This window comes from Mesocricetus auratus, unplaced genomic scaffold (assembly GCF_017639785.1).
Source record: "Mesocricetus auratus isolate SY011 unplaced genomic scaffold, BCM_Maur_2.0 Super-Scaffold_100015, whole genome shotgun sequence".
Taxonomy (NCBI): domain Eukaryota; kingdom Metazoa; phylum Chordata; class Mammalia; order Rodentia; family Cricetidae; genus Mesocricetus; species Mesocricetus auratus.
In genome coordinates, this window is record NW_024429198.1 from 16,044,441 (window position 1) to 16,059,102 (window position 14,662).

The 14,662-nt window shown below is 37.8% G+C and overlaps 1 protein-coding gene across 3 annotated transcripts in view; it reads left to right on the plus strand.

Annotated features, from left to right (window-relative positions):
* The window catches only part of Cdh12 (cadherin 12), a 937,606-nt gene that overhangs the window by 888,214 nt on the left and 34,730 nt on the right, over window positions 1-14,662 (plus strand). For all 3 annotated transcript variants that reach the window (XM_040757653.1, XM_040757654.1, XM_040757655.1), the window contains one exon: window positions 4,613-4,866. In XM_040757653.1, the coding sequence (XP_040613587.1) occupies window positions 4,613-4,866 (254 nt within the window). The remainder of the gene's footprint in view (window positions 1-4,612; window positions 4,867-14,662) is intronic.

Consider the following 14,662-nt stretch of genomic DNA (forward strand, 5'->3'; position numbering starts at 1 on the left):
ACAATAATTACTTAGTGGAGGAAGCTTTGTATTCTGTTTGTTGGAGATATTGATTTTCAAATTCACCAAAAAGTCAGTAATGAAATCCATCAATTTTTACATAACACTATGTAGAAACAGGAACTCTGGAAACCCCATGGGAGTGGCTCACCTGAACATGTTAATAATTTTTTTTCATGAAAAAGGGAGGCTTTATTGGAGGATCATGGGCTCAAATCAAGACAGGATAAGCAGTGTAAATAAGATTGAAATAGATTTGGATCTAGGTATAAAATTTTCAAACAATTAATAGAATTATTATTTTTGAAATATTTTACTTCTTGATAATACACCTGACATAATGTTTACATTCACTGAAGTGAGAAAAAATATCTGCACATAATACTCTCCTTAGATTTGGAATAACAAGAATGTAGACAGAGAAATTCAGCATAACAATATAGCTCAACTAATTCTTTATCTATCTATCTATCTATCTATCTATCTATCTATCTATCTATCTATCTATCTATTTACAGTTTCTATCTGTTGCCCTGGCTGTGGACCAGGCTGGCCCCCAAGTTGCAAATTCACTTGCCTCTGGCTCCTGAGTGCTGTGATTAAGGCATGTGCCACCACCACCCAGCTTAATTCTTCTTTTTCATTTAGGAAGACATTAAACATAGATATTCTGATGGGGATGTTCTTCTCTATATATTTATCTCTTATTGGTTGATGAATAAATCACTGATTTTCCAGAAGCAAGAGAGGAACTATGGGTGGGGCTATCAGACATAAGAATTCTGGGGAGAGGAAGCATAGAGTAGCCACCAGACAGACATCATGTAGCCACTGAAGGAGTAACAGGTCCAGATATTTCCGGTAAGATAAGACCACATGGAAATACTTAGATTAATAGAAATAAGTTAACAATTAAGACACAGCTAACCAATGAGAAGCCTGAGCCACTGGCCAAACAGTTTATAGTTAATATAAGCATCAGAGTGTTTATTTGGAACTGAAAGTTTACAGGACCAGGCGGAACAAGAATCTCCATCAACAATATTTCATTACACTAAGATTGTGATCTCTTAATGCACAGCTTCCTACGATGTGATTTCCCACACCTCAAAAAATCTGTCTCTAAGTGATTTATTTCTAGCCAAGGAGGAGGGATGTCCTCATTCAAAATCTGTTTTCACCATAATTTCCTTAGCCTTCTAGAAACATTCTTAAGATCAAATGCAGTGTGAGTAGTGTTGGAAGGTTTTGTATTTATTTTGTATTTATCGTGCAAGAATTAAGTCCACTCAACTTCAAAAATATTCATCACATATAGTTCATTTTCTAAGTCTAAACAAATCTCCATTACTCTGTTGTTATCAATAGAAAATCAAGTTCATTTCCCTCAAATTAAGATGGAGGTAAGAAGCATAAGAGGCTAAATGCAAGAAAAGGGCAACTGCTGATTCTCTCTGTTCTTACTGAAATGTAGCTTTTTTTTCTTTTATCATTTTTTATTTTAATTTTAAAAAGCTTGTTTTACATGTCAATCCCAGTTCCCTCTCCCTCCCCTCCTCCCGCACTCTCTCCCCCCCCAGCCTCCCACCCTATTGCCAATTCCTTCCACATAGGGGATATCTAGAGTCTGTCATTTCACTCTGGGTAAGGTCCAGGCACTCCCCTAAGAGTCCAGGCTGAGAGAGCATCCCTCTTTGTGCTATGGGCGCACAATGACGGTTTGTATACCAGGGATAGACACTGATCCACAGCTCAGGGCCCCATAGGTTGCCCAGGCCTTCTCGCTGACACTCACATTTGGGGGGGCCAGATCAGTCCCATGCTGGCCTCCCCACTGTCGGTCTGGGGTCCAAGAGCTCTCCCCTGTTCAGATCAGCTGTCTCTGCTAGTTTTGCCAGCCCATTCTTTGCCAATTTGCTCATCACTCCCCTCTCTCTGTCACTGGGTTCCTTGGGCTTAGTTCAGTGCTTAATTGTGTGTTTGCTTCTGCTTCCATTAATCACTGGATGAAGGCTCCCAGATGGTTATAGACATCAAGTTCATTATCAGGAATGGGCATTCGAGGTGGTCTCTCCACTATTGCTTAGCTTGCCAATTGGTGTTATCACTTTAGATCACTCAAGGTCACTCTGGTGCCTGATCTGTCTTCTAACCTATGATTCCCTCTTCCCCCTATTCTACCCCCACCCACCCAACTTCCTGTTCCCCCAAGACCTACTCTCTCTTCCTCTTCTCCCCCTCTCTTTTTCCCAGCTCCCACTCCTCCCACCCCTCACCGTGTTCCCCATCTATTCAGAGGATCTTGTCCAATCCTCTTCTCTTGGGTACTGTGTATATATGCATATCTTTTAGGTTCTTTCCTGTTTCCCAGACTCTCTATCAGTGGAAGTGCAGACTGGCACTATCCTGATCCATGTCTAAAATCCATATATGAGTGAGTTGAAATGTAGCTTTTCGTAAAGAGAGGTTGCTTAAGGGCCAGGGCCATGAAGGATGAACTCTGGTTAGGGTGTTACTGTGGTGTTTCTCTTCAAGTTTTTCTCTCCAGAGCTCTGATCACTGCAAGATGTAGGTATTCAGTGGCAAAGCAAATCTATAGGTATAAGCAGGTTGTTTTCTATCTATCTATCTATCTATCTATCTATCTATCTATCTATCTATCATCATCTATCTGTCTATCATCTATTCTCTCTCTTTCTCTCCCCACCCTCTCTCTCAACCTTGACCACTGAAGTATTGCCTGCTGTGTTAGGGTAGGAGTTCTGAAAAGGAATAGACTATTCTTGTATTCTAAAGTAATGAGTATCAGAAAAGGGAAAGGAATTTAGAAGTCCACTCTCCTCTCTTTGCCTTGAAATTGGCATAGCAGTAGGGAGTCAAGTTCTTTCAGATAGGTTCAATGTGTACTCAGATAAAAATAAATGAAGGCTTATCTGGAAGAAGTTTACGTGATTGTACAAATATTAAAACATTTCAATTTGTAGGAGAAAGAAGGTAGAAAAAATGAGGAGGGTGTGGTACTCTTGTCTGCATCCTAAGACAACAGTTGAATCCGAAAGCAATGATGAAGCAAGCACGAGTTATGGAGATGCAGATTGCTTTCTGCAAAAACAAAAAACTAGGTTAATAAAAACCAGTGTTTGTGACATAGATATTAGTGCCTGTTATCATCAACATTATATTGCTTAATATGTACAGAATTTTGAGTGTTTATAAAAACTAATACTTTAGTTTAAATTCACATGTACTCGGTTCCATTGTATATATAATTCTCTTTCCCGACCTCTTTAATGCCACATGCTGAGGAATGTGTTACTTCTTATAATATATTAAATATATAATATGGTTTTATTCTAGAATATGTTGAAAGCAACGCAACATAATATACCACTAGCTACGCACCCTATAATAAGGAAGTTGTGAAACTTCTTATCTATAAATTATAATTGTATTATGAAGAACTTAAATTGTATCTACCTTGTCTTGTGCTAATTTTTCCAAGATAAACAGTCTCATAATTGTAGCAGTTTCCTTTTTCTTCAACATGGGTAATATTTGTCACTTTTTCCAGGGCAATATTGCCTCTTTATCTTGCCTGGACTATACTGTGCAGCTGGTACTGCTTTTGAACAGTAGATCATGTAGCTTTAGGCTTCCAAGCTCTCGGATGGTTACTGTGTGTCACAAGCCTGGCGCAAAAAAGCAGCTTCACACATGAAGATGAGTGCGATAAATCCTACATGTCATCACAGCAGTAGGGAAGCTGAGGCAGAAGGATTATCAGTTCAGGGCCAGTCTAAGTCACATAATGAGATTCCATGTCCCCAGCCACTTATCTAGAAAAGTGTCCTGTGAGAGGGTGATCCTAGACTTCAGTGTTTATAGAGATTTGGAGATGAAAGAACTGATATATGGAATTGAGAACAATCTAAACGGAGCATCTGCATATGCACAACCTACTTCCTTTGTCATATTCAGTGTCATAATTTAACAATGTTCGAAGTCATAGCTCTTCGTGATGTGTTCTGACAATGAAGTACAGCATACACTGATTTAATATACAATATACAACTTTAGTTACCATGGTATTTACTTTAAATTTTCATAGTTTCTTGCTAATAAAATACCTGCACATTCAAGACTTTTTACAGAAAATTGTACCAGTTGAAAAATAAGAAAAGCAAATACCAGACCTTTTATATGCACTTGGAATCTACATGATAAGGCAATCCAATTTCCTTGTTCCTCTCCTCTATTTTTCCAATCTTTACTTGTGTCCAGTAGATGTCAGTATTGGATAATAGCATTTCTCTTACTATTTGCACAACGCTTAGGAGAAACATGAGTTGTCCTGTCTACCTTGATGTGCAAGTACAGACTCTGTCAATTATATGTATTTAGATAATTAACACTATAGGCTACTTCCAGGTGCTGGTGATATTTAATGTTCTTAAATATTTACCTTGTGCTTCTTTTGTCCCGTGTTTATCAATAAGAGAGGATGAAATGTGTTATTATTTGGGAGCAGCAGCTTGCAGATTGCTAGGAACAATATTCACCAGTTCTGCCCAGATGTATATAAATGCAATTCCTCATTTTGTTCTTATCACAGCCTTTGGATTTTGAAACAAAGAAGGCATATACCTTCAAAGTAGAGGCCTCCAACCTCCACCTCGACCACCGATTTCACTCTGCTGGCCCCTTCAAAGACACTGCTACAGTCAAAATCAGCGTGCTGGATGTGGATGAGCCCCCAGTATTCAGCAAGCCGCTTTACACCATGGAGGTTTATGAAGACACTCCTGTGGGGACCATCATCGGGGCTGTCACAGCCCAAGACCTAGATGTGGGCAGTAGTGCTGTCAGGTAAGAATACCAATTTTTAATGTGTATTCAACAAACAAAACTTAACCAAGTCAACAGGAGGAGAAAGCAAACTCAATTATTGAATGTGCCACCGAGTAGTATATCATATGCCACAACCTTAATGAATTCTTATGAGTGTAATGGTGGAGGTATTGCCATAGAAATTTAGCATAAACAAACATCACAAGTCCTTACAATATGAATTACAGTGGTGTAATGCTGGACATATTACTCAATCTAATCAATCACTTTTGTTTTCATTTATAAAAGTGACAGAGCAAAACAACTTCAAATTATTCACAAGATTAGTAAAGGGTGATTTCCACGACATGACTCACTTAGGGAAGGTGACACAAATATTCCATTGTTAAAGTTGTAATCTGGATCAACAACCTTTTTAGGGGACATTGGATGTGGGACTCTTGGGTTGGAAATAGAATCATTTAAGAGTTTGGGTGATGTTTATTTGGAATGGATATGTGGTGAGTGAGAAGGTAAATAAGGTTGGCCATATGAATTGGAACTGCTAAGATGTCAAGTAATGTGTCTGTCTGCCCCTTCCTCCCTTCCTAATTTTCTCCCTTTCTTAATGTCACCCATGGAATAGTATTTTAAAGCTTTTCTCTAGCAGAAATTATTATTTCTGGACTATTTTGTTGAAAATATATGTTAGTAACATTTGTCCTTTCTCTTTGTCCTTACAACTCTCCCATGTACTGTTACCTCGTCTTCTTCATATTCATGGTCTCTTCAATAATTTGTTTCTTGTTTATCTCTAATATGTCATTAGATTGGTTTTATCAATTGTGTTCTACCAAGACAGTATTCAAGGTCACTGGCTAATCTTAACAAAGATACAATCTTTTTCTAAAGTTAACCAATATTTCTCTTCCATCTGACCACTTCTCAGAATCACTCTAAATGTCTACATATTACAGAAATTAAAAACTCCTTCAGACCCTGGCCATCTTTCAGTTAGGGATTTGTTACAAAAGAATCTGTCACTTAGTACGGGTTTGCATTCCTACCATTTCAGTTTTCTGTGACAGAGCCCTATAACATTTGGAGCAAGAAACAAGTCCATGCCACAGTCAGGAAAATTTCAATTCCACAAGCAAAGTGATGGCAGATGTGGCATCTTGGTTATGTCCCCATCTTCCTCTGCCAGATGATCTTTTATTCGTAGAACAGAGTAAGGAGCAGCTTCACCAAGGCCCTTTAAAAACATCAATTAGCAGGCTGGAGAAATGACTCAGCAGTTTAGAACAGATGCTTCTCTTCCACAGTACCTGTGTTCTGTTCCCAAACTGGGGGCTCACAGCAACTTGTAGTTCTATTTCCAGGAAGTCCAATACCTTCTGTGGCATCCTCAGATGCTGTACATACAAGGTAAACAAAAATGAGTATGAGAATGCACATACATGCATTAAATATTCAAATGTTAAAGAAGGATAGTAATCTCTAACTTAAAGATGCCACCCAGATTCATTACTTCTTCCCCCAAAACTTCATCTCTTAACTACGTAGCTTAATATTCAATTCAGTATTTTGATATATAAAGGTGTGTGTGTATACATATTGTAGGAATTTCGATGGACCGGATGGGACAGGTATTCTGGCACTTGGGAGTCACAGAATACTAAATGTTACACATCTCAGATAGAAAGGTATCCTGGAGCTCGGGAGCCAATGACTACCAAAGGCTGCAGTAAGAAGCATAGCAACTTACAGCCCTACCCAGCAGGAGAGTCTTCTAGTTGGGGATGTCTGCTCAGAGTAACAGTTTTGCTCAGGCAGGAGAAGGTTTCCCTGGTGAAGATGCTATAGTTCAGCTCCGCTCCAGGGAGAATGGAGAGCAGAGTGTAACAACCCTGCTCTGCCAAGGGAAGGTTTCCCAAGCAGAAGTGTTACAGCCCTGCCCGCTCTGCTTTAGCCAGTGTTGCCTCTGTTCTGCCACAAAAGATCTTCACCCAAAGCTGGCCAAAGGGGTTTATTGAGAGGGAAGAATCCAGGAGAGTGGCTGCCCTCTGCCAGAGTGGCAGAGGACAGCTGGGTAGCACAAAGAGCCACAAGCTAAACAGACACAGTATTATATAGGGCTTCCAGGGTGGGGATTGGTCAGTTTTTAATCTCTTGCTCAGGGATTGACTAGTTTTCTGCACAGGGTTAGGGTCAGATTTGGCTCTGGTTTTAGAGTCAAAGTGTGTTTCTTTCACTGGTCCTATTTAGCCTTTTGGCTCTAGTTTTAGAGACAGGATGTATTTCTTTTACTTGCTCTGATTCCAGGAACAAAGTGTGTTTCATTGGCACTGATTTTGGGGTCAGGGTGCATTTCTTTAGTTCTGGTTGCAGGGCCAAAGTGTGTTTCTTTGGCTCTGCTCAGGGTGTGTTTCTTGGGCTAGCCCTCTTTCCCTAGAGATGTGAAGTGTGTGTGTGTATGTGTGTATGTGTGTGTGTGAGTACACATGCATGCACATCTATGTGTGTATGGATAATTGTATGTGAACATGCAGAGTCAAGAGAAAGATGCCCTGAAATCTCACAATTACTGTCTGCCTTGTTTTGTGAGATGAAATTTCTCTATGGCCTTGGATATACTCTGTGGCAGCATGTCTGAGAGATCATAATATCTCCACCTTGTACAGAGCTAGGGATGTGGATATGCATTGCCATAACTGTTTTCATTTTTTACTGTTGTTTTAGTTTTGCCCTTTGTTTATTTTTTCCAAATGGATGATGGGATCTCAGCTCAGGTTCTCTTGCTATGAAGCTAGCACACTTATGAGCTGAGCCATCTCTCCAGCACATAGGGATATGAATTTTGAAATGTTACACCCAATCAATCATAATCCTTCCCTCTTCACATCCTGTGGCAGGCTTTTTTTCGGCCACCAGCCCCAATCATGACTCAGAGATTACTATTAATTATGAAAGCTCAGCCTTAGCTTAGGATTGTTTCCACTTAGCTCTTAATACTTTAAGTAACCCATTTATATTAATCTAGATGCTGCCAGGTGGCACCTGGGTTTTATTTATTTTCTATATATCCTGCATCTGGTGGGCTTCTCTGCCTTTCTTCTTCACTGAGACCTCTTTGTCCAGAGAATTCCCACTTAACCTCATCCTGCCTAACTATTGACTATTTAGGTATTTATTAAACCAATCACAGGGAGACATCTTCACACAGTGTAAATGGGAACTCCAAAGAATTACATCTCACTCGTGTAAGAAGAGAGAAACAGTAAGTAAGTAAGTAAGAAGAGAGAAACTGGGTACTCTATATTTCAGTGAAAATGCTCTCCAGGTACTCCATTGAAAACAAGCTATATTTACAATTTTATTATTACAAAACCTTTAAAAACTATGCAAAGACATATGGCAATTTGTGAGAGGTTCACAAGACTGTTATATATTGGTATTCTGTCCTTTGTCAGTCATGTTGCTGAAGCTTGCTTAATTACTGGCAGTGGGAAACATCTGATGAAGAGATTTGTGTTAATTTTTGTAGAACATGGATGGATATTTTAATAGGCTTCTTTTGGGATTACAACCAGCTCCCAAATCATGAATGGGGACTTCTTACTAGTTTTGAATGCTGGACCTTACCTTAAAACTTATTTCTTGCAAGCTCTTCTAACTTGAATTAATCATATTTCTCTTTATCTAAATTTTGCTTTGGGGCCTTTTAATTTTATTTCATTCTGTATGTCTTACTTCCCTGTTTTCTTCTGTGGCTGCCTGGCTAGTAACTGCCTGGCTTCTGGCCTGGGCATGTTCCTCTCTTTCTCCCTCATTCTCTCCTTTCTTCTCTTCTTCTATTTATTCCTTCTGTCTACCAACTACAACTATGCCTCTCTGCTTAGCTATTGACTGTTTTGCTTTTCATCAAACCAGTCAGGTGCCTTAGCCAGGCAAAGTGAAACAACACCTTTGCACAATTAAACAAATACAGCATAAACAAATGTAACACAGATTTACATAGTTAAAGTAATATTCCTCAGCATCTTTGCCTAGTTAAAGTAATATTCTAAAACAGGTTATTGCAGACATGTTAAACATTTATAACAATCAAGAAAGCCATATTTTAGTAAAATCCCCCTGTTTATTTAGGTTTTGGCACAGATGCTACCATCTGACCTCCCTACTGTAAGTTAACTAAAGTGGTATCCTCAGCTTTACTTCTCATGAGAAGTGCTTTCTTTCCCAAAACAACAGACACAGATGGAGCTAATTGATCCCTGTGAGGAGTTGTCAAAAGACTTATTCTTGAATGACATGAAAACTTAGCTGCATTTCCTTGGGGTAAACAAGAATATTAAATCATGTCTGTTGATAAAACATAGGCCCTGAGTCATGTTTTTGATGTAAAAATATGCTTGCTTATTTATTAATAATAGTGAAAAAATCTTCTTAGAAGTGTAAAATGGAAAGTAATTTCTTGTTGAGCAATTTTCTCTTTATGAGTTTTATTTTCCTGTCTTTTTGAAGCATTTGGTAATAATTCAGGACTGTGCTTATTTTCATTTGAGTATTATTATAAGCTTTACCAACATCATTATCATCACTGCTTGTCATCATCATTACTTGTTAGCTCTATAACCCTAAATGGAATCTCTTTATCAAGATCTCATCTAGCTTCATAGAAAGTTTCACTTTGGATTAATGTTCAGGATACAAAACACAGATGACCCTTACTCTCCTCTTCATCACCATTTCTTCCTACCTTCAATTGTCTAGCCTTTGTCTTTTGGTGTGTTGTACTACTAATATTTCATTGTCATGACTAAGTACTAAAACATAACAATTTCAGGGAGAAAAGGAATTTTCAGATCAGGTTTAGAGGGCTTGATTAGTTGCTTCCATGTTTGCTGGATCCTGCTCTAATGAGTCTACTAGGGTATCTGAAATAGGATGCTGGGACTGAGAAAAGACAAACTGTTGTGGCATCTGCCTGGATCCTGTCGCCGCTTTAGCCACCAAATAACACACAAGACACTATATTAATTATATATTTTTATAAGATCTTATCTTATCAAGAATGCCATATTTGTATTCTCTCCTCCCTGGATCACATGGTAACTGTCCACTCTTGACTATATTTCCCAGAATTCTCCTTGAATCCTAGTCTCACGTATCTTGCTTCCCTATTGGCCAACTGTGTTTCATTCACCAACCAATAAGAGACATATTTAAAGAATGACATCTCCCATCAGCAAACAGATGAAACAGAGACAGAAACACAGGGTAGATTCTGAAAGACTGACCAATTCATGTCTTTCAGTACACTGGACCCCCTGCGTTTAGAACCTACTTATATACAGTCTAGAGGCAAAGCAGAATAACAAGCAGCATAGTAGCTCCAGCACTGTCCTTGAATGGAGGATCAGCCAGGCTCAATATCTATGTGATTTCTGCTAGCAACAAACAGCTTCATTCCCTAACTCTATGTGCTGTGGTGATGTCTTGCTTGTACAAATAAATCCTTTCTGAGAGTCAGAGAATGGGGCTTGCCACTAGTTAACCATACAGATCTAGAGGTCTGTACAGATGGATAGGAAGTGAAATGGCTGGGCAAAAACAGGATACAAGTAGGTAGAAACAGGAAGGCACTCTCTTGTCTGCTGAGACACTAAGGAGGTAAGGTGTGGCAGTGGCAAGCTCCATTCTCTGACCCTCAGATAGTCTTCATTTGTACAAGCAAGATGTTGTCATATATAGCTAAACATAGAGGTCTGGAGTTCTGTGCAGACAGACAGGAACTGAGTGAGATGGCTGGGCAGAAACAGAATATGAACAGGGAGAAGCAGGTACTCAGACTCTGGTCTGTTGATATGTTAAGGAGGTACTATGTGGCTGCAGCTTGCTCCTTCTCTGACCCTCAGACAGGCTTTATTTGTACAAACAACATATATCACAATGTGTGTTTCTGCTGACATTAAAGTTAGTAATGTGCTATTTCCCATGGAATTGATCAGAACTTTCTCAGGGCTCTCAAGGAGACTGAAACAAGCCAGTTTGAACTTATTGTCTTATGAGTAAGAATAGACTCCTGATGGAAACTAAGTAACTTGTGGGATCCCACAGGTTTTATTGCTTTGGCAACTTAAGATGAAGCTCCTCTATTGAGGCAGAGCTGCTGCTCCCATGGCATCTGTGATTCAGAAAAAGAGCCAGAAAGGGGCTGTGAAAAAGGCATACAAATCAAAGTCAGGCACCCGTGATCCATCTTCTGCAGCCCTTCCCTAATTCCTAATACTCTATCCATCTATGAATTCACAAGTGGATAACTCCTATGATGAATCTTTAATGTTTATGATACATTCATCTTTCACTATCCCATGAGCTAGCAAGTAAGCGGTTAGTATATAGGTCTTGAGAGAACAATTTTAAACTCAAAGTATAAACTGGTTCAGTTTCCCACCTCAGATATATATTTTTGATGGTTCACTTTGTTTTTCTGAAGTTCCTAGAAAAAGATATTTCGTTAGTTACATAGACATAGGAAAAGTATATCAAGTAATAATTACTGCCATATATAATAAACTACACATTTTAGCAAAGTGTAGAAATCTAAGCACAGCAAACAAACAACAGAATTTTACATCAGAAGAGACCTGGTTTACCAAACATCTCCCTAAAGTTGCTATATATATATATATATATATATATATATATGTATATATATATATTTGAGTTATTCAATGAGGAAAAACAAATATTGGAAATTAGTCATAGTTTTTCACATGCTGATGACATATTTTCATGAAACTTAAAAACTGGAGGAGCTGTTATAGAGTATTTTAATTATATTGTTTCACCTTCTACAAACTGTGCACATGACTTAATGTGTTGTTTTTACTATTAGTATATGAGCTCCACAGGAGGAGTTGTGTCTACACATTACTTCTGATGGAATTCACACATCTCATATATAACCTAACACTTCATAGGAATCAAGAGACTTGATTAAATGAATGTCATGATTTTTGTTAATAATTTCACCTAACTAGTAGAGTAACTAGTTTGTTTTGTTTTATACTTTAGACTTACATATTACTTAAAGTCTTTAAGTGTTTTTTCCTGCATGTATGTTCATCATGTGTATGACTGCCACTTGTAAAGGCCCGAGAAGAAGATTCATTCAGATCTGAAGTTATGAGTGATTTTGAGCTACCACTTAGCTGTTAAGAACTAACCCAGAGTTCTCTAGAAAAGCAACAAATGCACTTAACCACTGAGTCCTCCCTCCAGCTATGATTATTTTACAAAGTAAAAAACTATCAAGACTATAATATTGCAATTCTTGAATTTATGTAAACAATTAAGTTTATCACTAATAATTAGCTTAGTAATTGCTCCCAGGAAAACCACAATTGTAACTTACATGGGTAGAGTGTATAAAATCACGTATATGTTTCCTTTCTTACTTTCTTTCAAAGAGCTCTTTTCACACAGTATTTGATGTCCTGAAAATTATCTTGCAGATTAGGCTGGCGCTGAACTCACAGAGATCCTCCTGCCTCTGCCCCTCTTGTGCTGCTGCTAGAATTAAAGGCACCCACCACCATGCCTAGCTCTCTTATACATTTAAATTTTTATTTATGTTTGAGATTACAATATAATTACCATACTTCTCCTAATTCCAAACCCTCCCATAAACTCCTTTTTGCTCTCTTTCAAATTCACTGCCTCTTTCTGCAGTAATTCTTTTTACATGGATATATGTATGTGCATATACATATATATATATATTTCTAGATACATGAATACAAATACTGAATTCATATAATGTTATTCATATGTATGTTTTCGGGGCTGATCATTTGGCAGTGAATAACTAGTTTATGTGGTGTGCTCAGCCCTAGAGAAGACTAATTCTCTTGTTTTCAGCATTTCTCAGTTGCCTGTAGTCCTTTGGGTATTGGTGAGGTCTCATGGATATTTTGATAGATCTAAGATATATATATATATATGCATATATATCACATTAAATTTTACATTATAAATACTGTTGGAAAGAGATACATATATTGTGCTCAAAAATACACCATGTCATCTTAATAGGATTTTATTTGTCTTATGTCCATTTTCTTTCTAATATCTACTTAAATCATTAGTGTTTTAATGCAACTGGCAAAAGATATTTTCTCAGTTCTAATAGTAAAGTATAGTATATGAAAAACTTCATAGACTGTAATCCAGAAAAGTGGACTCTGTAAGGATGAATTTTTAATGCTTACACTGAGAAAAATCTATATTGGTTTCTATGACAGAAACTATTATTCCTGGATTATTTCATTAATTATACATAAAGCTAACCACTTCCACTTTACAATAGCTTAAACTGAATCCTCTAAAACACACAGTAAGTATTCCTAGATCATTTAAAAGTGTGCAGGAAATAAACTCACAGACATTAAACCGTTAAAGGTAAAAGAGAGGTAATGTGGATAATTGGTGGTCATGGAAGGAAAAGGAAGGTAGAGTTTAGGATGAAGGACCTCAAAGGCACTCAAGGAAAAGTAAGCCATTAAGACAACTTGTAATATAGAAACTGCAGCAGTAGCTGAATGTGCTAATCTCTGGGGTAGTTTGCTCTGCTTGACTTGTCGCTGCTATGCTATTCTTAGTGTTTAAGACCCACGAGAGAATTATTGTTCTGAGTTGGTTTTTGCATGAAATCTACTTGCAAATGTGCTAATCGAATTTAGTTTCTATTATCTCTGTTTATTGATGCTAAATAACAGAGAGATTCCTTTACTAAAAAAAATAAATGTCTAAGAAAATGAGGATTAACCAGAAGAAATTTTGCTACGAATATGTAGCATAAAACCCCCAAATATAAAAACATTCACGTAATTTATATGAGATTCTAGACTGCCTGCTTGAGTGCAGGTTTTCTCTATTTTATTGCTGGTCAAGTGTGAGTAATTTCAGATCTGATAAGAAGAGCTGGGTGGTTGATTGATTTTCGGATACTCAGTGTTGATTGTAAATTGGAGGAACTGGGGTGATTCCAATTCAGTGATAAAGGAATGACTTATGTAAACAGAGCAAATTAGCTGGACCTACTTTGAATGGTGGGTAAACTGTGCTATCACAGCTTAGCCTGGAGTGTGAGTTTCTGTGGGTGTGCCAGCATCTTGTGCATTCCCTGTTTAGGCCTGCATACAGAGTGTGTGACGGAGGCAGCCTCCAGGTTGCTGATAGTGTTGGCAGGTGATGTTCTAGACATGCAACAATTTGGGTCTGAACACAAATATGCATCCTAGAGTAGGCATTACACAAATTACATGACTAAGAATTTAATTATATTGGTGATTACTGACAATCACCATAAAATGACTTCATAATTTCTAATTTGTATTGGTTACAATGAAACAAAATTTTCAGATTTTCTTGAATATCCACCTGACCTTAATTTAAAGATAGGAATATTTTTGAACAAAAATTTCTAGGTTCCTAGGTAACACCCATGATTCATCTGCTACTTAAATTTATTTGCAGTATACATTATTACTTTTCTGTTGCTGTGATAAAACACCATGATTAATATCAACTTATGGAAAGAGAAGTGTTTATTTTTGCTTATGGTTTCAGAGAGATAAGGGTGCCATCCTGGTAGGAATACATGGCAGGAGAAGAAAGTTGAAGTCTCACATCCTCCAGAGTAAACATGATTTAGGAAGAGAGCAACTTAGAAATGGAATGAGGCCAGATGCAGGCAAAACTTATCTCCAGTGACATAACATCTCCATCAAGGCCAGACCCCCTAAAACTCACCACCAGTGTCACC